Source organism: Egretta garzetta, unplaced genomic scaffold (genome assembly GCF_000687185.1).
Source record: "Egretta garzetta isolate BGI_Z169 unplaced genomic scaffold, ASM68718v1 scaffold465, whole genome shotgun sequence".
NCBI classification, from domain to species: domain Eukaryota; kingdom Metazoa; phylum Chordata; class Aves; order Pelecaniformes; family Ardeidae; genus Egretta; species Egretta garzetta.
In genome coordinates, this window is record NW_009259680.1 from 1,871,041 (window position 1) to 1,894,517 (window position 23,477).

The 23,477-nt window shown below is 44.8% G+C and overlaps 2 protein-coding genes across 2 annotated transcripts in view; one reads left to right on the top strand and one right to left on the bottom strand.

Annotated features, from left to right (window-relative positions):
• The window catches only part of BOC (BOC cell adhesion associated, oncogene regulated), a 24,075-nt gene extending 17,463 nt beyond the window's left edge, over positions 1–6,612 (top strand). The window contains exons 10-18 of the mRNA XM_035894043.1: positions 118–324; positions 1,153–1,334; positions 2,468–2,573; positions 2,729–2,851; positions 3,527–3,748; positions 4,148–4,374; positions 4,959–5,038; positions 5,678–5,871; positions 6,428–6,612. Of these exons, the coding sequence (XP_035749936.1) occupies positions 118–324; positions 1,153–1,334; positions 2,468–2,573; positions 2,729–2,851; positions 3,527–3,748; positions 4,148–4,374; positions 4,959–5,038; positions 5,678–5,871; positions 6,428–6,612 (1,526 nt within the window). The remainder of the gene's footprint in view (positions 1–117; positions 325–1,152; positions 1,335–2,467; positions 2,574–2,728; positions 2,852–3,526; positions 3,749–4,147; positions 4,375–4,958; positions 5,039–5,677; positions 5,872–6,427) is intronic.
• Positions 6,613–7,922: 1,310 nt separating this feature from the next.
• CFAP44 (cilia and flagella associated protein 44) overlaps positions 7,923–23,477 on the bottom strand; it is a gene marked incomplete at its 5' end in the record, with an annotated part of 33,106 nt that continues 17,551 nt past the window's right edge. Inside the window, 11 exons of the mRNA XM_035894044.1 lie at positions 7,923–7,940; positions 8,667–8,918; positions 9,461–9,595; positions 11,822–11,982; positions 12,688–12,889; positions 13,873–13,989; positions 15,107–15,237; positions 16,700–16,810; positions 17,818–18,013; positions 18,441–18,644; positions 20,032–20,535. Coding sequence (XP_035749937.1) covers positions 7,923–7,940; positions 8,667–8,918; positions 9,461–9,595; positions 11,822–11,982; positions 12,688–12,889; positions 13,873–13,989; positions 15,107–15,237; positions 16,700–16,810; positions 17,818–18,013; positions 18,441–18,644; positions 20,032–20,535 — 2,031 coding nt within the window. The remainder of the gene's footprint in view (positions 7,941–8,666; positions 8,919–9,460; positions 9,596–11,821; positions 11,983–12,687; positions 12,890–13,872; positions 13,990–15,106; positions 15,238–16,699; positions 16,811–17,817; positions 18,014–18,440; positions 18,645–20,031; positions 20,536–23,477) is intronic.

Below are 23,477 nucleotides of genomic sequence, written 5' to 3' on the forward strand. Positions count from 1 at the left end.
GCGGTTGGGTGGGTGCAATGCAGGTAGTCCCTATGCATACCCACATAGTACAGGATCCTCCAGCCAGGCTGAGAGGAACGTGTTTCATGTCCTGATGTCCTTCTGTGCCCCCTGCAGCTCCAGAGGCACCGGACCGTCCAACCATTTCCATGGCATCAGAGACATCTGTGTATGTGACCTGGATCCCCCGTGGGAATGGTGGGTTCCCCATCCAGTCTTTCCGTGTGGAATATAAGAAATTGAAGAAGTTGGGAGACTGGGTCCTGGCCACCAGTGACATTCCTCCCTCTCGCCTCTCTGTGGAAATCCCAGGCCTGGAGAAAGGTAGGCAGGTGTTCTCCTCCCTGCTTCCTGGAGGTCTGTGGGAAAGGAGTGCGGTCCCTGTGGGATGGTTCGCCATCTGTCACGTCATGCTTAGCCCCGGCATGTGCGAGCAAAAACAAAGCCCTCCCCAGCTCCAGACTTAGACGCATGAGGAAAAGCTGCAGATGCTTCTCCAATTTCTCCAGCTGCAAAGACCAGCATAGATTTGACCTCCCTCTGGGAGGCTTGCGCATGCTTTTCTGTATTACAGGATATAGTTACTAAAGGCGTTTGGTTTTGCCATTTACTAGACCGTACAGACCCTTCCTTAGCCATAGGCAAGACAGATGGGCACACAATTCCCATTGCACTTCACATGAGAAAAGGCGGCAGCGCTGAGCTGAACAGCTTAAAAGGGCAAGATATCTACCCCACCTTAAAAACCAGTCAAATGATATTTGGTTAAAAATTATTCAGGCTTTTTGTTTTTAACCAATGTTTATGTACTTAATTTCCCTGTAGCAGAGGAAGGATGCCTTCCCATACCTGCTTTTGGGTCAGGACAGCCTTTCAGGCGTCTCTGAATCCACCCACACACCTTGCAGAACTGCTGTCTGACCTCTAGACCATTCAGACAGGAACTGGGGAAGGCAAATAAAAGCAGGCTCCATCTAGCACGTGGCTGAAATCTGGCTGTTTGGTGTTTGTACTTCAATCAAAACCTCTTTGTAGGCTCTCTGCTTTCTGGAGAAGATGCAGCCCCTCTCCACAGTCAGGCCTGTGCTGATAGTAGAAATCTTGGAAGACTCCAATCTCTGCAACTCTTTTTATTTCCCATTTTTACCCCAGGCACGTCCTATAAATTCCGTGTCCGGGCACTGAACATCCTGGGAGAGAGCGAGCCCAGTGCAGCGTCTCGGCCATATGTGGTGTCCGGGTACAGCAACCGAGTCTACGAGCGCCCTGTGGCCGGCCCGTACATCACCTTCACAGATGCCATCAATGAGACCACCATCATGCTGAAGTGGATGGTAAGGTTTGTAGGGGTGGAGATCTCTGAGCGTGCAGGAAGCAGGTGTGTGGGTGCTGCTTGACCAGATTACACACCCTCCAGGTTACTGCACTGGAGCCTGTCACCAGCACAAATGGATCTGGGATCCAACAGCTCCCTCTGGCAAAGGAGGACTGGGTTTGGTCCACACAGAAATGGGGAAGTCAGAGAGCCTAGGAAACCCTTTTCATCTGAATCTGACATTGTACACAGGAGGCATCTCAGCAGATAACCTCAGGGTCTTGAGACCATTTTGTTCAACAAGCACAGTTCAAAAACGTATGGGGCAGCTGCTTGCTCTCATGGCCAAGTTCCTGGAATCTGTTGGCATCTCTGTCTGTCCCAGTAGCTTCTGGGAGATGTGTCCTTCACTCTCACTTGCTGGGTAGCAGTCCTAATTAATTGCTGATAATCATTTACAGCAGTCCAGCCCAGAGGATCTTTAGGAGTGGGCAGGATCTTTTGGATCACAAGCCCAGATCCAAGTGTTTCCAACAGCTTAGAGCTTATTCAGAGGGATGCATTGCCCTCTTCTCTCCCAGCTGCTTCTAGCCAGAAATTGCTACAGGGCAGGATGGGCGCTGCTGTTCATGTAGACACAAACAGTAGCTGATAAAACACTTGCAAAGATGGCAAGAACCCATGGAGTTGGGACAGTACTGCCCTGGGTGGGGGAGGAACAGAGCTGTCTTGAGAAACACAAGAGTCCTGCATTCACCAGTTCATGGCAAGATGCAGTTTGTCTGGAAGCCATGAGCCTACTGGAGCCAAGGTGAATGTGCGCTTGTCCTTGCCCAGCTGAGTCGCTGTTGCTGAGGAATTTTTTCTCGGAAGCGTTGGCTGTGGCTGCGGGGAGGGAGAAGAGTACTGGATGCTTAGGGGGACAGGACCAGACTCATGGACTGTCTGAGAAAAGTGAGGTGTGAGAGTGTAAAACAGCCCTGAGCTCTTGGAAGGAAGCTCTTGCTGTGCAAACCAGCAGCAACACAAGGAAGATCTCCCTGCTGGGTCTTCCTCCTCTCCCATCCCGTTTACCCCCACTGCTCCCCACCTACTATGATATGGAGCAGAGACATCTCTGGTAATTTCTGCTCTCCCTCCCATCCTCTGCAGTATATCCCAGCCAGCAACAACAACACTCCCATCCATGGTTTTTACATCTACTACCGCCCCACTGACAGTGACAATGACAGCGACTACAAGAAGGACGTGGTGGAAGGTAGGAGATATTGGGAGACCAGTCCCAGCTGTTGGTTCCTTCTGGAAGAGTACTTGGCCAGAAGGAGCCCTGTGCACAAAAGGCCACAAGGCTGCTATGGTCCAGGCCTGCTTCCCAAGGAAGCTAATGGCACCGTGTGTGTATTCCCTCCTCAGGAGATCGGTACTGGCACTCCATCAGCCACCTGCAGCCGGAGACCTCGTATGACATTAAGATGCAGTGCTTCAATGAGGGTGGTGAAAGCGAGTTCAGCAACGTAATGATCTGTGAAACCAAAGGTAACCAGCCTCACAGGGTGCCTCTGGGAGCCCCATCTGCTGTCTTCCCTGCCTGCTGCCTTCCCCTGTCAGGGCACAGCCAAGCAGGTACCATCCCTGCCTGAGGGCGCGTCATCCAAGCTTGGGCAAGGAGGTGGAGGCAGCACTGGGGAGGAGAGAGGTATAGGTTTGTTGGTGCTGTTGCTCAGTATGTGTACGTACGCATACCAGTACTCAGACCCCTTCTGCAGAGTCCATCACCGTTTCCCTCACAGCAGTAGTTACCTTTTGTTTTCCTAAGTGTCACATAGACGGTGGCTGGAACCAGAAGGGATAACTTTCCCTTGCTGTTCCCAATTCCTGCGTTTGGTTATAAGCAGATCCTACGTCGTCTTCCAAGCAGCCGCACTTTCATGATAGGAACAGCATTAGGTCCAAGGGGGTGTTTTGAAGAAGCTGTTTTGCTTTTTTCCTTTTGCTTTAGCAGCCCAAGACCCTGGCAGATCTGTAAGCCAAGCACAAAGGACTTGTCTGCACTGTGATATGCATCAGCCTAGGAAATCCTCTGGAATACAGGAGCACTTTAAAGCCACTGTAGAAGTCTGTCCACTCCACAGCAGCATAGACACCCTGGCACGTGCTGCTCTTCCATCTGCTATGTCTGTCTCTAATGTTCTCTCTCCATTCCCTTCGCAGCTCGGAAGTCTCTTGGTCTGCCAGGTCGTCTTCCACCCTCAACAGTGCCGCCCCGGCAGCGTCCCCCACTCAGTGGTGGGCACAGTGGCCTGGGGACGGGAGCTATGGTGGCCCGTTCCAGCGACTTGCCATACTTGATTGTAGGCGTTGTGCTGGGCTCTATCGTACTCCTCATCGTGGCCTTCATCCCCTTTTGCCTTTGGAGAGCCTGGTCCAAGCAGAGTAAGGGTTCTTTCTTGAGGCCTGATTTACCAGATATGCTCTGACCTGTGGGTAGTTGGGTCAAACACCCAAAATGCGAGGGAGGGCTGCTGGGAAGCAGGGAGGGGGTGGGCAGAGGGCAAATTCCAAATGTCGCATGGAATGCAATAAAGACAAAGGCCGCCATTTGTCCCTTGTCCTGCTTACCTTGCTGAGAAGGAACCCTGGGACTAGAGCCAGTGGAAAGGGGCACTCCCTTTTCCTTCCTGTAAGGGCCCCTTTCCACCTTTTGTCATCAAGGGTGCTTTGGGTGCCAAAACAGCTGCTGATGGGAAGCCTAATGCTATCCCTGCTGAGCTTCAAGAAGCTCAACTTTACCTCTGCTTTTGGCCTCAGACTTCCTTTTTCCTCCCTCTGCAGAGCAAACCATTGACATGGGCTTCCCAGGAGCCGGGCTGCTGGTATCATCCTGCCAGTACACTATGGTGCCGCTGAGGGGCATCTCTGCTCCTCGTGCCAATGGACATCCCTACGTTAACGGGCAGGCCTATGCCAACGGGGCACACCTGAATGGCATCTGCCCCGCTGCAGGAGTGGGCTATGCAAGCACCAAGCCCAGAGATTACTGCCCCGATGAAGTGCCACAGGTATGTCTGCACCTGCGGTTAACAGTTGGTTTGACATGAGCTGGAGGCTGTGATTGTGGTGAGAGGGCTTCTCCAGACATGCCTGGCCCCCTTTGCAGCAGGTGGACATGGCAAGACTGGCTTCTTAAAAGAGATTCCCCCTTTGCAGCAGAGTCTGAGACATGGGAGGGACGGGAAGGTCTCCAAAACATTAGTGAGGAGGTGTTTCTTGGGGCAGTGGCTCTAAGTACTGAGGAGACAGTGAGAAAAGGCTACTCCTAAGGGTTCCTGTTTCTCCTGAGCAGAGCTCAGAGGCACTGACAGTGTTGAGGACTCTGTGTGTAAATAGTAACACAGGCCAAGGCAGTGCCACAGCTGAGACTATAAATTGGTTATCATCCCCCACCGATTCAGCAGTAAGCATGAAGTGAGTTGTTCAGTTCCACTCTGTCCTCTGTAGCAAAAGAAACAGTTGCAGCTTTCTCTGCCTTCTGTCATGAGAGCTTCACCAGTCTTCCCCACGGCTCTGGCTCCCAGATCAGCACCTGTCTCTTAATGCTGCTGTGTGGCGTTGCTCTGCTGAGAACCCTTCTCTCTCCTTCCAGTCACACGAGGAGACCAACGCCTTGCTGCAGGCGAGAGTGCTGCAAAACGGGAATGCCCAGCAAGACTACCAGCCCTCCAGGTTAGTCCTGGCTTATGGAGGGGAAGAATGGAACAGTCCAGTGGGGCCCACAAGACTACACGCTCACAAAAGCTCGCCCTCAGCACCCATCTGTCCCAATTCACTTGGGAAACAAATCCATGCCCCAGCACTAGGCCTTCTTGGTCTAAATTCTCTTCGGACATCTCCTTCCTCTTACGGTTTAAGGGAGGGATAATTTAATTTTAGAGATGGTCAAGACCTACTTTCCCCTGCCCCCTTTCCCTCCCCCTGCTCCTAAGTGGGAGACTGAAAAGTAGGATGAGAGAAGCTAACATCTACGACTGGAAGCTGATAAACAGCTGCCCCAGAATCTGGCCAGGGTCCGATTGCAGGTGTCCTGTGTCTTGCTGTTCAGCTGCCACATCATTATTCTCATGCTCCCTGGGAGGCACTACTCTTCCCACCTCCTGTGGCACACACAAGATGTTGAATCGCAGATACAAGATTCTATCACCTCGTTCCCACCCCACAAGTAGATCCCCATTTCTGCCCTTCCCCTCATGTAGGAATGCTTTGTGTCATTGCATTGATGCAGCTGGCTGAGGTGTTACACGGGTCATATCTTTCAAGGAGGAAAGATCTGCGAATAATGCTAAAACTCTTTGTCTGCCTCCCCAGGTTGCCCAACTCAAGAACAGAAGACAGCTCTTTCCTCTACAGTCTTCCAGATGACTCCACTCACCAGCTTCTTCAGCCACAGGATGACTGTCCTCACCTTCAAGAGCACTTTGTTGGCCTCCATCCTCCAGTGATGGGCAGCAAAGTGGGAGGCCCTAGCCTGGATGGTCGACGGGATCCCCTGTTCCACCAAGGTCAGTGGCCTGGAAAACTCAGTGCTTGCTTCATCTCAACGTTTTAGGCTGATCTTGAAGGGAAATCTCACTGTAGGGCCTTTGATGGCACTGGTCGCGCTTGCTTCTGTGGGGCAAGGACTGTTTTAACACTGCATAGAACAACAGGATGGAAAGGCTGCGCTGGGGACTGTAAATTGTCTCAGTCAGCTTTAGAAGACAGATTTCTCCAAACACTTGAGCTGTATGCTGCCAGAAGGGCACATACCCATCTGCAGTTGCAGAGACACTGTCCTTTAGTCCTTAATTTTGCGTTTTCCAGACAGCCAGTAAAACAACAAGGTCCTCGAAAAATTACGTGAATCCATCTCCCTAGGATCTGATCCACCTCTAGTGTGGATCAAACTTGTGTGGAAGCGCAGGATCAAACTCCCACGCAGCCAGGACTTTCAGAATGCAGTTCTTCCTCTTTGATGAGAGTACCTATCCTCATAAAGTGGACTGTTGACTAGAAAGCCACCACAGCGTCTCTCATTTCTGTATGCATCGTAATCATTTCTTGCTCCTTCCCTTTCAGGAAGCCCTTGCTGCCTCGGCCTAGTGCCAGTTGAAGAGGTAGAAAGACTAGGTTGCTGCCAGTCCAGAGGAGATCTCCATCCCCAGAATCCAATGATCACATCTTTGGCTCAGGACCTACCAAGACATCTGAAGAGCAGCCCGCCACCACTGCGGCCCTTAGAGACTCATTCTCCTACTAGCTAGGGACCGAGCTGCCTTTTTTTGCAAAAAAGACTTATTCTAAAGAGAAAGAGAGAATGGGTATTTATTTTTGTATAACACCCCTATTTATATATTTATGCACTTGTATATAGATGTATATGCGCCTTTTATAATGCTATGGAGACAGAAGGCATCCTCAGCAAAGTTGCAGGAGGACCCAAGCCGCTCAGGGCAGCAGCTGCCCATGCCACCGGGCTGTTCATCAGAGCACAAGACTAGAAGAGCAGCACAAGAGACGTCGCAGGACATGGGTCCAAACAGAGCTGCCACCACCAAGATCAAACACCTTCTTGCAGAGCGCCCTCTTGCAGTGAGGGCTTCACAAAAGATAACGCTCTCTAAAAGGTCTATTCCTCACCCCTGCAGGAAGGTTTGTCCCAGGAACACACTCCTGTGCATGGACTGGAGTTGTGCACTCTGCCTAATCAACTTAAACAACCCTTCACATACACGCCATCTGCAGCCGCGTATCTGTAAAGACAAACCCATGCTTTAACATCTAAAATAAAGGCTTTATAGTCTTTTCTGTGGCTGGCTGTATGCTAAATCCTCCCACAGCATGAACCTACTTGTTTTTTACTTCCAGACACACAGCAGGCAGGACACCTGGGGAAAGGTGATGTTTTCCTGCAGTTACAGTTTTCCAAATAGACACCCACGCACACCTTCTCAATGCTGAGCTCAGGAGAAAAGAGACAGCCACTGCCTGTGCCAGTTAAGTGACATAAAACTTCTAGTAAGGAGCACAGCTGGAGAAAATTTTCATTTATATCCAACAACAGCTGCATGAGTTTGATGAAGGGGGGAGGAGGCAGGCTGACCCCCAAATCTCTGCAAATTTTGTTTCCTTATTCCCCACCCCTCCATCCTGTGGTTTTCCAGCTTCAAAAGCTTTCATCATCCAGGCCTGTGGATAAGGGTGGGGTTTTTTTCCCCTAAGGAAACAGAGGATGCTCAGCACCTTCATCAGGACCCACCGAAAAGGCAGGCAGCACAAGTTGTGCTGGGGGCAGCAGTGGCAGTTCTTGAGCCTGGTTGGGAGACGGTTGGATCCTGGCTGAATGCTCCTCGGTCTGGTGTACAAAGACCAGTGGCAAAAGGCAGGGAGTGGGAAGGAAGAGCAAGAGCAGCTGCAGGTTGTTCAATCTATTTAATTAAAAACTAGCAACAAACCCCAAGCCTCCCTGTAGGCCCTCAGAAGCTTTGCACTGGAAGAACTGTGCAGCACAAGCCCTCCGCTTTGGGGGTTGAAGGAAGTTTTCACGGTAAGACAGGGTACATGCTGTAAACGGTCATGCACTGCCACCATGCTGAATGCCAGAGAAAGAAAAAGAAAGAATAAAACCTGAAAACGTACAGAGCCTGGCTCTCACTCTGCTCAGGCAGCTGCAAGCCAGTGGAATTACAGGCTGACTTTGCATTTGCTATACCCTCCTCATGCCAGGTAAATGCCACGTCCTGCACTATAGCTGGCTTCCTATTGCTACAAAGCAGAGGCAAGCGGGAAAGTCTTTGACTGGCTCCATACCCATCTGAGCACTGTAGGCCCTGAGGAGAAAGGGTCCCTTTGCTTTCTCCAAAAAAACAGCACTTCCCTTGGCTCTAACTAGCTCAGTTAGCAGAGAACTACCATTGCTGCTAGGATATTCAGCAACTAACAAAACACACCTATAAGGCAGGCCTCTTTGTATTTTTGAGAACACAGGTACCAAAGCTGGTTTTGCCCTCGTGAAACTCTCGTATCCAGCCTTCATCAGCCACTGTTCTGAAGGACAGACAGGCACACACGTGCACAGGGCATCTGCCCAGTGCAAATCTCTGCAATGGACTGGTAACAGCATTTACTGGTTGTAGTTGCACTTTTTTATTCCGTATCTGCCGCTACAGTCAGTCATATTTTGATAGCGGAAACAAATGTAACCCTTTACAACTAAACCCCTGTATAGCCAAAGCAATTAATTTCACACTTCCAGGTATTAAACTACTGCCACAGTTAACCGTGTCCATTTTTAAGGGAGACTTGGACTGTTAGTTACCGTTTCTGGTGTAAGGACGGGGAACGTTTCAGCTGGTGTCTCAGAGTCCTGTGGTGATGAAGGTTGTAGAAAGCGGCACCCATCTTTTCTGCTAAGGAGAGCAAGTTCTTCTCTTAAGCGCCCATCTTTTCTGCTTAGAAGATTGATTTCTTCTCTTAGGAGGGCTGTGTCACAAGCCCTGTGCTTAAGCCGTGCTTCCAGCCTGGCCTTCTCTTTGATGTCGGTAGTTCGGGGGCCCTGAAATTCTACTCCCTGGAAAGAGAGGGAGAAAAATAACTCCTATAAAACATGGGAGAATGCACGGTGGAAATTTATTTCAAGCAGGAAAGTGAAGCTTTCCACGAGGCAGGACAGCTTCATGATTCTCTGCTCTCAGTCAGAACTACTTGGAAGTCAGAGTAAGGGACCACTAACTTAGACTCAGACTGTCATGAGTAGATGCCTTATTCGCTAAGACAGAGCAAAGATTATTTCATTTGGCTGTTTCCATGTAACAAAGGAATAAATTTGACCTGCTGCAAGATGTTTTCTAATTAGAAATAAGATGAGTTTCTTTCAGTATTAGGAAGCATCTAAGTAAGAAATTAGCAGAGAAGCTTCAGGATCAGCTCATTCATCTCCCTTTCTACCAGACCTGGAGCAGCCACTAAGCCTGTGCCACTGGGAAATATTAGCTCAAACTGCTGACTGCAGAGTAGGACGCGAAGCCAGAGAGCTGGTGAGGGCCAGATGATCCCTTACCCATTTCTGAACAGTCTCAACCCTGCATGCAATACAGTGGCTAAAAAGCTTACCAGGTCATTCTTTAGTGAATCCAGCTTAGCTTCAAGTTGCTGCTTTTCAAGGTAGAACCGGTTCAGCTGCTGCAGCTTGCTGGAGTTTTCCTTTGTCAGCTTCATTAGCTGCTGCCGCAGGTCTAAGATTCTTTCCTAGAAAGATACAAAAGGTTGAGCCGGGATGAGAGAGGACAAAAAGTATGAAGTAGGGAAAAAGTGCTAGGCACAATGTAAGTGTCACAGAAGGGAGGTAAACAACAGACTGATCCTGCATACACCACCTGATCCAACAGTACCTTTAGTGCAACCTGTCTTTTTCTTCTTCTTTTTTTTTTTTTTAAATATTGCAAATGCCTAAGTATTTAGGTAAAGCAGTTTGGCAAAAGCGTAGGAAAGAGAAAACCATTAGGTATGTAATACTTTCATCTGTGCACTAGGTATTGTGCTGGTTCCTACACCTGCCACAAGCCAGCATAGAAGAGGAACAGAGAAGGCTGGGGCTATGAGTTTCCACTTTGAGATTTGGCTATCATATCCAAAAGGCAGGACAGGGGTTCTTTGCCTACCTACAAACACAGGACAACCAGGAGAGCAAGGAACCGCGAACCTGCTTGAAGACTCTACTTCCCTGGAAACGTGTCGTGCTACAAAAACATGCAAGTAGTGGCCAGGACAGTTCATTACAAACGTACTTGTGTCCTTGCTGACGTCAGTTAGAAAAGTCTTGAGCCAGATCTAGATGCATGCCGCATTGAAGGATACCAGACGAACTTCCCTAAGGAGCAGTCAATAGTGAACCAGCAAGGCTAAGGCCAGAATGTGTTGCCAACTGACATGAGCAGGAAAATGTAGACATCACAAAACATATTAAATACATGTATAAAGGTGCTGATGTTTTACTGCTCAGAGAGGGGGAAAAAAAAAAAAAGAAAAATCTTCAATCAGTTTAAAACAAGAGGCATGATACTGGCTCAAAGCGAGATTTTTCTGGATCTTTTGTGATCCTCACCTGACTGTTTTCTAATTTTTCTTTCTCTGTATTTTTAAAAGGAAAAAAAAGACAGCATTCTGTAAGTGCAGCATAAGAGCGTTGCCTGCTTGCACCACGATAGCTGAGTCTTAGGCCAGCCAGATAGAGACAGGCACTTTTCAGACTGCACAGCCTAGCACACTGGGCTAGGGCTGCCCTCTACACAAGCATTTCATCACCAAAGGCAGTGGGAGAAGGCAGAAGGTGCTGAATGCCAGTGGAAAACCAAAGGAAAGCGCTCTAGAACTTCACACAGGGACTGAACCAGAAGGGTGCATTTGAGGATAGTAAAACAAGAAGGTCATCAACTACCTCCATGAGAAAATAGGAAGCGTAGCGGCAACTGGAGCAGAGGTAGGAATGATGATGGGAAATAGGAGTTGGACATTATGGTCTATTAATGACAGGTGGAAAAACCCAAACAGGAACATGTTCACAAAACATGTAACTATTCAGCCGCAGGGAAATGAAGCCTTAACAGATCATCATAACACTTAGGTCTTCCTCCTTTTCCTGCTCCTTACCTCCCACTCTTTGAGCTCCTGGGAGTGCACATATTCTTTCTCCATTATTTGTGCTTCCAACTCTTCCATGCGTATGTTAACAGAGCGTGCTTGAACCGCTTCAAAATCCACCAGCCAGCCAAACTTCTTCATCAGCAGATCATTGCACTTATCTTCCAGTCCTAGCAGAAAGGGCATGGCACAGAAAAAAAAAAAAAAAGAAAAATCTTCAATCAGTTTAAAACAAGAGGCATGATACTGGCTCAAAGCGAGATTTTTCTGGATCTTTTGTGATCCTCACCTGACTGTTTTCTAATTTTTCTTTCTCTGTATTTTTAAAAGGAAAAAAAAGACAGCATTCTGTAAGTGCAGCATAAGAGCGTTGCCTGCTTGCACCACGATAGCTGAGTCTTAGGCCAGCCAGATAGAGACAGGCACTTTTCAGACTGCACAGCCTAGCACACTGGGCTAGGGCTGCCCTCTACACAAGCATTTCATCACCAAAGGCAGTGGGAGAAGGCAGAAGGTGCTGAATGCCAGTGGAAAACCAAAGGAAAGCGCTCTAGAACTTCACACAGGGACTGAACCAGAAGGGTGCATTTGAGGATAGTAAAACAAGAAGGTCATCAACTACCTCCATGAGAAAATAGGAAGCGTAGCGGCAACTGGAGCAGAGGTAGGAATGATGATGGGAAATAGGAGTTGGACATTATGGTCTATTAATGACAGGTGGAAAAACCCAAACAGGAACATGTTCACAAAACATGTAACTATTCAGCCGCAGGGAAATGAAGCCTTAACAGATCATCATAACACTTAGGTCTTCCTCCTTTTCCTGCTCCTTACCTCCCACTCTTTGAGCTCCTGGGAGTGCACATATTCTTTCTCCATTATTTGTGCTTCCAACTCTTCCATGCGTATGTTAACAGAGCGTGCTTGAACCGCTTCAAAATCCACCAGCCAGCCAAACTTCTTCATCAGCAGATCATTGCACTTATCTTCCAGTCCTAGCAGAAAGGGCATGGCACAAACGGCAGAACTGTCTGTTTTCGGTTAATAAGAATTTCTGCCTTATCCTGTGCTTTTTGTCTGAACTCTTGGGCATTTGCTTTGTAATAAATAATCCACACAAAACCACACAGAGCCCACAACTGAATACTGCCGTTTGTCCTTGCCCATGATCACGTCTGTGTGGTCACCAAGCCACACTCTAAGCCAGTCCTAGTAAGCCACGGCCACACCAAAGGCTATATAGGGCCTCTGCAGGTTTGGTGGCACTAGACATGTCTTTGGGTTTCATCCTGGGAACAGTGTGTGTTTTGAACAGGACTTGTTTTGTTCTTCTTATGTTATATAGAGGAGGAAATCGCCAAAAATAAAAGGTTACATGGCTTTGGGGAAAGTATTTTTTTCCTGGTTTACAGCCAGAAACAGCAATTGTGTGTCCTGACTTCCAGTGTCTCACCTCAGTCAACTAGCCTTATACTAAGTTCCTAAATTACTTAACAACCTAATGACTCTGCAGTGCTAGAGAACTACCACTACTTCATCAAAACAGTCCACTTGATCTGCTCTTTCTGTTTTATTTTCTGCAGTAACCAGCCGTGACATCTGGTTGAGTGTAAAGACAGATATCTGGTGAGTTACCCACACCCAGTGAGGGGGACAGAACGAGCATTAGTATGCTGTGTCATTCAGAGACTCTTACTCACGATGAATCTTTATCTCCATCTCCTTTTTGTCCTGAAGAAGCTGCTTATGTTGCTCCTGGGCCGCCTTATAGATCTCTCTTTGCATTCTCTTTTCATTACGTAGGTCCACAATTCTCTTCTGCAGATACTCTAAGGACTGGTTGGTAAATACCAAAGCCTGGGAGAAGTCACTGGGCATCTCCCCATTAACCAAGTACTCCACCTGCGAGAAACAGCCATGAGCAAGGCTGGCTTTACTTATTAAGGGTACTGGTGATCTCTCAGGATAACAAATGTGCAAAAGTTAGAGAACTCAGTGAGGTAATAGTAAGCGTGGGCACAAATCTCACAGTTTGGGCCAGTGAATTGCTACCATTCAGCAAAGCTCAAAGACTACTCGGAGATGTGATGGCTGCCTCCATATGAAGCCGTCAATCCTTCTATAGCACCTGGAACAAAGCAGGAGTGAGGGACTCCCTATCGACTGTCTGTGCTTTTGAATTATCTGGGAGCTGCAGGATTGCACAGTCAGGCCTTAGACTCTTCTGCCTTTATTAACAACCTTTTAATGAAGCAAGATAGAACAAATTGAGAGAGCTGAGCTTGCCTTAGAGGTGTATGAGCCAAAACAGGCAGAAGCCCTATCTTCTCTCTCTGAGGACAAGATTCAGCCCAGAGGAAATAACAGTATTGTCTTGAGTTTTCCTCTTCATTTTCTACTTATCATCCCTGTGCTAACAGCTGAGTAGATGAATGCATTGCATCCAATCCAGCATTCTTGAACTGGGCAAAACTCCCACTAGTTTCAATAGTTTGGAGGCTTTTTTGATTTGTTTTTTTGTGGGTTTTTCTTGGCTGGTTGATTGGTTTGGGGGTTTTGTTTTTTTTATTTCCCCAGGAGAATATCATTAGGTATGGACCTGAAGCAAAATCCCATGCCAAACCTATAAAACACTTGAAGACTACACACATTTCAGCAATGGGACAAGCTTCCTGTCCTTACCTCTTTTCTGTCAGTTTAAGGGTAGAGAAGGAAAAGAAAAAAAAAATCTAGAGGAAATAGCAGCATGAAGTTCAATTAATGGCACTTCATTCCCAGGAGACAATGGTGAATCAGGAACTAAGGGCCCCAAAGAACAGAAACGCTATTGTGTTGTATGTACATAGGCCATTCTGCACTTGCAGATGCACAACATCTTGAATTACCTGATGGAGTTTCAAAGGCACGACTACATATAGCTCGTTCAGTCTCTGCTGTTTTTCCCACTGAAAGGTCTCCAGTTCCCTCTCTGCAGTGTCCAGACTGGTTTCCACTACTTTTGCCTGCAAAAAGACAAATTGTGGACAAACAAAATCCTGGGATACTCAAATGCATAAGGCAGCAAGGTTCTATGTTGGAGTCCCTGATCCAAAGGGAAAAAAGTATAGAAAAAAAAATGCTCTTTTTACGTACTGTGATAGATAACTTTCATGGGCAAACACAAGGCTCATCTACATATTGAAGCAAGATTCCATCCTGAATACCTCTGTACACATCTACACTCATAAATGTCTCTTTAGTAGAGAAGCCCTGCGTGTATCAAGAGACAGCTGCTTTGTCTAGTGTTTAAAACACTTCTAAATCTACATAGCCTGCAAGATACTTTTTTATTGTGTTATGCCTGGAAATGCTTATTGATTCTGCATGAGAAAGAAACAATTCAGACTCAAATGTCAGACCCCGGGGTGAATATGTGGCAGCTGGCACTTAGGAAAGCCTTTAAAAACTAAATAAAAAATGTTGTAAGTTAAGCATATTTGATGGAACATTTTTGAGGCACAATAAAAGCAAGACTTGCACAATGTTATTTTGGCAGAACTCTCTCTCTCCATCCTGGATAACCCTTCAAATTAAGATATTTTTGAATTAATATATATCAAATGTCTTGATGAATGCAGGAGCTCAAAAAAGCTAAAAGGAGAACTTCCACCAAGTGAGTTTATTCAATGATTACTATGACAAAGAGCGAAAAGAAATAGATGGAAGAATAGCATTTTTATGCATTTATTTTAACCTGCATTTGTGTTAGGATAAGGATTCTTTAATCTCTCCATCCACATGCACAGAGGATGGACCAGGCTACATCGGATGTTGCATCTGAACCAGAGAATCCAGTTTCTGCTGCTGCATGATCATTAGACAGCTGGGAAGGAACCGGACCTAAAACCTGGATCCAGCCCCATAGCAGCTAAGGTTGGACCACCTTGGTTTACCCTTTTCAGGAGGACAGATGACCCATGTTGAGATGCTTCTTGCCTCTGTGCTACCACAGATACCTCTACTCAAACTGAAGCCTCTCAAAGGGTTAGAGCTTTTTAAATCTTAGCCAAAATCACTAGCACAATATTTTTGCTGTAATGGAGCCAGCTGATGCTTGCTGAGAAGAAAACACCACAATACCTTTTTGGCCAAGGCATTATATTTCTTTCTGAGATTAGCAGCAACTTTCTTCTCCTCTGTTAAAGCATTCTCAATGTCTAACCACTTCTGCCGGAGCTGGATGGTGTTCTGGAAGAGTGCCTCGCTGCAGTCTGAGAAGGAAAGAGTCAAAGAATAGCTTAGTTTCATTATGACTGTACTATAGTTATAGGCTTGAGCTAGTAGCTTCTCCTACTGTGCACACTGCCCAGCATTTCCCATTACAAGACCGTGCTCTTGATTCCCTAGAGCTTTCTCAAACATAAAACACATGGGCCATGTTCCTCCATGAGGGGGTGAAAGTCCTGGATGGATCTTTTTTTCTTTACATTCAGTCAAGACATTCGTTTCCAGAAGTAAGACTAAATGCATCAAAGCCAATATTAAAGCCAAGTGCTCAAAAGTTAGCTTTTGTAAGTAATGCAGTCCCAGACATTAAAACATGTTACAGTATAATCTGCAATTATGTGAACTTGTAGTTGTTTATCTACAGCATCCTTCACCATAAATAATGAACTTGCTGTAGGGATCACTTACAGCTCTATTTGTGAATGAAGCTGTGGTTCATATGACCCATTTCATTTATTTCGCGATAAGGATGATCTGTGAATTTCTAACGCAGTGATTTCAGTCATTTTAATCAAGTCAGCATTGTCAGCCCAAATCAGTGGGCATAAAAAAAAAAATCCAAAAAAGGCAAAGCAATTTATGCATAAAGAGACAAATATGAAGAGGCTAATGCAACATGTAATTTCCCCATTAAATTACTAATTTGGACTTTATCAATAGAAAGTAAAAATCCTCTTCATTTCTTCCCAACATTTCATTGAAAAAGGAGATGAATGAGGAGTTAATCAAAAATTCAATTTGTGAAAATGATGGTAAAATCCATTAAAAAAAAAGTATGATAAGGCAATTTGTTAGTGAGTTCTAACTGAAAATAAAGCAGTGATGAGTGATGTTACATGGTCGTTGACATATCACTCAAAGATTTTTAAAAAACCTAACACCCTAAACTAGTTAAACTTTTACAAAAAAAAAGGGGGGGGAGATTTTGCAAAGTAAAGCTCCTAATTTTCAGATACCCCTAAGAGAGGAGCCTAGCAACAGGCAATTGTTGCATAAATCCACGAGGTGGTAACAAAGAGCTTAATTTAACACCATGGTAGGGTCCCCGCAGAACTTCCCTGATCCAGCTAGGCCAGGCAGCAGGCTTCCAGAGAGCAGCTACAGCCTAGCTCCAGCTCCACTCCTGAGAGGAGCCTTTTCTCTCTAGAAAGCAGCCGTAAAATGGGGAATGGTTCTTTATACAAAATAATTAGTTCTTAGTGCTTAGCTAAATTTTATTTTTCCAAACTTTTTAATTAGGGTACCCTATACTCCAGCTGTTTAATGATCTCCACTGTGATTTCCTGGGGAGAAATGCTGCACTCAGGAGCGATGCACACATTCTTGGCCCTTAATGGCATTAATATGCAGCAAATAATGACAAATTCTGTGTTTTCTTTTTAAACATACAATATTGCCCCTAAAGCTAAACAAGTAGTCAACCCAAGGAAATGATGGCTTAGGTACTCTTTGGGCAAACAGAATCATCAAAGACTTCATCTTCAGATCCAGAATTTTCTTCATCAGTCCCCAAGCTGGACCCTTCATCATCATTCTCTTCATTCTCATCTTCTTCATCTGGAAGAAAAGGACAGTACTGATGGCTTGCAGAACACCCCCAGACCCACTAGCTGTGCATTATGTCAATGTGCTGGTGAGCTCAATCCCAATAATCCATGAAAGATCACCCTGGTAATATGTGGATCCAGGACCTTGTGCCTATTGCACTGATCTGATAATTTCACAGAAAGAAAGAAAAAAAAAAAAACAAACCACAAAACAATAAATCGAGGGAGAGAAATCACCTAGTAGTGCCAAATGCACAGATACAGGCACATTTTTGGGACTTCCTTCAGTAATGTTTCCTCTCTTTATATGTGCTAGGAATTTAAACCTTGTAGGTTTACCATTCTACTACAGAGATTAATCAATGAAGTAAAATATGCAGAGGCACAAAACTGTCACAAAAGCATCACTGTTGTCTGCATTTTCTGTTAATTGTGTCCCATTTGAAATCAAAAGCCAAGTCAGAGAGAGGACAAGTATTTTAGCTCGGTAAGGCTGCCTAGCCTTCACAGTTTAAAACTGAGTCACTAAGATAAATTAAATCCTTTCATAATATGTTTAGTCCTGTGACAAATAGGTGATTGCAGATTAGGTCTATGATCTTTCATTAGTCAGTGGTCAGATTAAAGGAGAATGTCATGAAAGTGGCAGACTAATCACTTATCCATAGCTCCCCTTGCTAGAGCATAGGAAGTAGCTATTTAAAGCTTTGCCCCTTCTTCATGCCAAGTATCAGTCTTCAGTGTTGACTTAAAGGAAGTCAATTGCAGGAGATGTCATCAGATCAAATGTAGTCATGTTAGAAAATGAATTACACCATTGTTATCATTCAAAATGGCTGCCACAGAACATAGGTCGGTACATAAACAAATCTGGGTAAGTCTGATCCATGGTTTTTTGAACCGAGTTCAGTGCTGCATGCACCCAGGGCTCCACCTAGACTGAGAGACTGAGCTAGACGTGACCCCATGGAAGTCTGTGGAACATATCCATGAAACAAAAAGAACAGTATCTCCCACCTGCTTCTCTTTCAACTTCTTTTTTTTCCACACACTTGATTTTTTTCTTCAGAACTTTGGTCAGAAAATGGGCAAATTCATTGTTTTCTCCAAGGGATGCTTGGAAGTTGGTATAAAGAGTTTTCTCACATTCCTGGAGCTTTACAATCTCACACTTTCTATCCTCCATTTGTGCAAGATAGCTGTTCAATTTTGACTAAACAAACAAAAAAACCTACTTCAGTTAAAAGGTACAACCCACATGTGTATCTATAGGATATATCTGTGAAGATCTGGAAATGCAAAACTTGACTTTCTCTCTTTAAAACCTGTGCTCCAATCAAGCAAAACCTAGAAGAACATTCTTAAATCTAAGTATATGATTTGTCACCAACTCCACATCATTAAGTACCTATTAAAATATAGCTGTTAAAACTATGAAAAGACAAACCATTGGCAGTTAAAAGCAACCATCCTAGGCTGATCATCAGGAGTTTCTTGTTTTCAAAAATTTAGCACTAGACACTGGATCAGTGCTAAAATGAAGCAAAGAGATGCCACCATTTACTTTATGGCTTGCTTTTGTTTCAAGACATGCATCAGTGGAACTGTTAAATCCAGAGACACATGGCTTGCTTACTTACTTGCACAGCCTCGTGCTCATTGACGAGGGTGTTAACATGCCCCTGGAGAAGGTTCTCCTGTTTCTCAAGGTTCTTCAGGATAAGCAGCTCTTCATACCATGTGATGTAGCGCAGGTCAGCAATTTTCATCTGCACATCCAGCTTCAGTTTCTTGTGCCGGAGAAAGCGAAGTTCAGCATCAAAGTTGATCACCAGCGCTTTGATCTGGAGCATATGAGGGGGGCAAATGAGGAACAGGGAAAGTATTATGAGTGGAGCTAAACATGTTGAGAGAAAAGAGCAGAAGGGAAAAATTCTCTCTGCTGAATCAACAACTTGCCCATGCTATTTACTATGGAAAACTGAAGCACTTAGAAAGACAAAGTTAACCCCAAACGTGTCTTCATTCACAGCACAATTTGTAGTAAAAGAATCACCAGGGCTTCAGAGGAATGTTTCACTCCACCCCAGAAGTATTTTACTCTTCAGAGAATGTTTTACAGTACCCTGAAGCAGTTTATGTAACAATCCCAGATGTAGCAATAAATACACGTCTTCTGTCTTGACAGACTTCTTTCAGAATACCTGCCAGCTCTTCCCTTAGACATTTACAGTTAAATCAGTACTAGCAGCTGACACCATTAACTTAGACATATGTGAGGGTCACAGCAGCATTTTGTTATTCTCTTAAAACATTCGCACACATGAACATAAGGGTGTCTGTGTTGGGGTAGACCAAAGAGTCAATGGCCAATAGCAGAAGATGAAGACGTTAAGGAATGGAGCGAACAAGCGGTATGACTCTGGCATGCTTCTCTCTCTACCCTCCTAGACTGATTTAGGGACATCCTGAGCTTGAAGTGGTGTGTTGGTGTTCAACAGCTTTGAATGGATTTTTCTTCCAGACTTTATCAAATTGTAGCTTCCCCCGCATCCTAAAGCCAAGTTCCAAAGCTTAGCTATTGTTGGATAGGAAAACTATTTCCATTTGCATATTTCAAGATTTCTACATGACCATTTCATTTGATATCTCTCCTTCTTTCAAGAAGTGATTCTCACTCTCCTTTTCTGTGCTATTCATAACTCTATCACCTCTGCTACAACCCTTTCAGTTGCTCCTTTTCCAGGCCAAAGATGCTTTATCCATTTAAATGTACCTTTTAAAGAAGCTTTTCCATGACTAAGCATTTTGGTTACTCTCTTCTGCACCTTTTCTAATTCTACAAAATCATTTTTGAGACCAAAGGGTCAGAACTACAGTTATTTAAGAGCTGAGAACATCATGAATCTACAAAGTTGTAGTGATGCTCCTTTTTTTCATCTTCATCACTTTTCAAGTAATTTCTAACATTTTACTTGTCTTTTTTGGCTACTAAAGCTCATGGTTTCATAGAACAATCAGTAAGAAATCTAAGATCTGTTTTTTTAAGTGATAGTCAGCACACAGGTCACAGTTAGGGATTTACACTGTAAATTTGCACCAGATAGCATTTTCCTGAACTTCGGAAAAGCAAGAGTAGCTGCAATCCTGAGACAGAAGCAAGGGGCTTTGGTTTTATTTCTAAGCCAGTGGGATTGTTCAATATGAAATAAAACCCTTTTGATTTCCTACCTTTTTAATCAAGGTCTCCTGCAAGTATAGGTTTTTTATCTTCTCCCTCTTTAAAATTTCCAGCTCCATTTCTGTTGGCTCTGCCTTCTCATGCTCAAAAACCTTTTGCTGCTCTGTGACCACAGATGATGCTATTTTCATCAGGTGTGCACCTGCAGCCTGTACCATGGGGTCAATCTCTTTAATGGAAGGAGCTCGAAGAAACCCATGCCTAAATGCATGAGATGAGGGAGACCCTTCCAGGTGTTCCTGGAGCTTTGCCTTGGCTTCCTGCTCCTCTTTGAACTTCAGGAGGATGTCACTGTCATACTCAAATTTTTTTTCTGGAACTTCATCTGGGTGTAATTGAGGGATCAGGGGAAGAGGGCGACATTCTGATAAATCCAAGGCTGCCTGTATAGATTTCAATTCTTGCACTAAACACTTGATTTCATCAATAACAGAAACCTTGAGATCCCGCAAAGACATGATCTCTTTGTTCATATTCACTTTCTTCTTATGGATCTGCAAAGGAAAAACAATTTTAGTCACATAGTATGTAGTCTTCCCCAACTCAAGTAATGGTTAAGAGGCTTGTCATACTGACTTTCCTTCTTTCCATACTAGCTTTTTTTCCTGTTCCATCTCCACACATTAAAACAGCTATCTTTCAGTCTGTGGTTTTAAAATCTTTGGAACCACCTGTCTCTCTCTCCTTCAGAGCAAAGGTGTAAGAAAGAAAATGAGGATTCCCCATTCTCTTAGTTCCTGACTTGATTGTGAGTTTCTTGACATGAGAAGTTGAAGCAGTGCAGAAAGGAGACAGAGGCTGTGAAAATAAGCTGTGGGGTTTAAAGGATTAGACACTTGGGCTGTCTGTCGTTAAATACAGAGAGTATCTCAGCTTTGATATATGGCCCTCTTTTCAGGCATATAATGCAAATAATACACCAACAAAAAGAAAATTGGATCTCTTGGTATTTTGTAACGCAAGCAAGACAAAAGAAATATACCTGAGATGACCTTTATGGCACACACTACCAAATGCACAGCTGTACAGAAATCTAGACTTCTTTGACATAGTCACGAAGCCATTATCTCATATAACCTCAAAGATACTGAAGCAGTCCTCCACAAATGTAGGTTCTGGAAGGCAGATGAGATTCTTGTGGTTTACATGTGATGGTGAAGCTGAAATCACAACTGCTGCAGGTGGTTAGAAGTAGAACAATTTTGAAGTATAGTAGATAGCAACATTAAAAGCAAGAAAGTAACATTTTGTCAGATGCTTTTGGATTTCATAAAAGCCACTAGATGTCCAAAACAAATTCTCTCCAAGCCTTCCAGCAATCCAGAGTCCCAAAGTCAACTCAGAAAACTTTGGCATCAGCTGAATATTTTTTCTCCAACTCAGGGTGAAGATCCACTAATCTGAAAAGTGACACTTATATCAGACGTAAAGAGGTGGGAGTTAAACAGCCAAATGCAGCAAAATCTATTTGTAACAACTTCTTTGCATCTTGCTTGGCCTGTAGGCAGACCTCAGTAATAATTCTATATTCAGAATTCAGTAATAATAAATCAGTTCAACATCATTAATTATATGGGTGATGGGGCAAAGTGTACCCTCAACCTGCTGATAATGCAAAACTGGGAGGAGTGGCTGATACACCAGAGGGCTGTGCTGCTGTCCAGAGAGGCAGGCTGGAGAGATGGGCTGATAGCAACCTCATGAAGTTCAACAAGCAGAAATGCAAAGCCCTCCATCTGGGGAGGAACAACTCCATGCACCAGTACATGCTGGGGGCTGACGAGCTGGAAAGCAGTTTTGCAAGAAAAGAACCTGGGGGTCTTTGTGGACACCAAGTGGATCATGAGCCAGCAATGCACCCTTGTGGCAAAGAGGGCTAACAGTATCCTGGACTGCATTACGAAGTTTTGCCACAGGTCGAGGAAGGTAATCCCTCCTCAGCACTCGTGAGGTCACACCTGCAGTGTTGTGTCCAACGCTGGCCTCCCCAGTACAAGAGAGAGATGGCACTACTGAAGACAGTCCAGTAAAGGGCCACTAAGATGATTAAGGGACTGGAGCATCTCTCATATGAGGAAAGGCTGAGAGAGCTGGGACTGTTCAGCCTGGAGAAGAGAAGGCTTGGGGGGGATCTCATCAAGGGATGCACCTACCTGAAGGGAGGGTACAAAGAGGATGGAGCCCAGTAGTGCCCAGTGACTGGCAAGAAGAGACGAGCACAAACTAAAAAACAGGAGGTTCCCTCTGAACATCAGGAAACACTTATTTACTGTGAGGGTGACTGAGCACTGGCACAGATTGCCCAGTGAGGTTGTAGGGTCTCCATCCTTAGAGATATTAAAAAGCCATCAGGACATAGTCCTGGGCAGCCTGCTCTAGATGGCCCTGCTTGAGCAGAGGGTTTGGACTAGATTACCATCAGAAGTGTCTTCCAACTTCAATCATTCTGTGATTCTGTAATAATTTACTCTTTTCACATGAAATAATAATCTAACGTGATCTAACTTTAATATATTTGGCAGAAGTATCTCTGATCTTTATAAAAGAAAACAACCCTATACTCAGCCACCTGAAGTAATTGGAATTCTTCATCTATTTAAACCTGGAATTTACAACAAGAATTATTCCCTTTGTTGGTATTGGCTTGTCCTACTGAATTAGATTAATCACTGGGTATCCGGTAACATCAGCACCACAATGAAGTACTGGAGCCCAAGCATGATGTGAAAACAATCCAACAAATCCCCTGAGACTGTAGCATTGGTTCTGTAACGCTTAGACCTTGCTATCAAAGCGACCCAGGTTAGAGGGTGCCTGACGTTAGGCAACCGGTTCATGAGGATAAGACTAGAGAAGATTCAGGGCCACTGAGAGTATAACTTACACTTCACCAGACAAATATAAACTATGCAGTGAATAGGCTCCTCTGTCAGTAAACAGGGCAAGAAATAAGCCTTCCTACCAAAAAGCAACTAGACAGTTCCAAGTTCAATAGATCTATTTCTTCATTGTTCTTTTAGCTACAGGAATTTGTCACCCTTTTGCACTCCAGCCAAATAAAATGAAAAACAGTTCCTATGAGAAGAAGATAGGGGCAAAGAAGTCAGAAGGAAAGCAACAAAGATACTGCACAACATTTGAACTTCTTGTGTCTTTGTGGTTAAAAGACATGTGGTAGCTGTAGGAGACATATCACAGAAAGGTGGCTCCAAAAGACCTGGTTTCTCAGGAAGATTCCAATGCTTAGTACCCAGAAACAGTGATTGCCAAAGTGCAAATATGGAGAGGCCACACTAGAAACACCTGTCCTTGCTCATATCCCTGATTTTGTAAAGGCATTTCATGGCAGGGGTTACTTAACTCAGTGTTTTAAGGAAAGCATACCAGTTACTAGATTATAAGAGTTTCGGAAGAATTCAAAAAGACAGATGTTCCT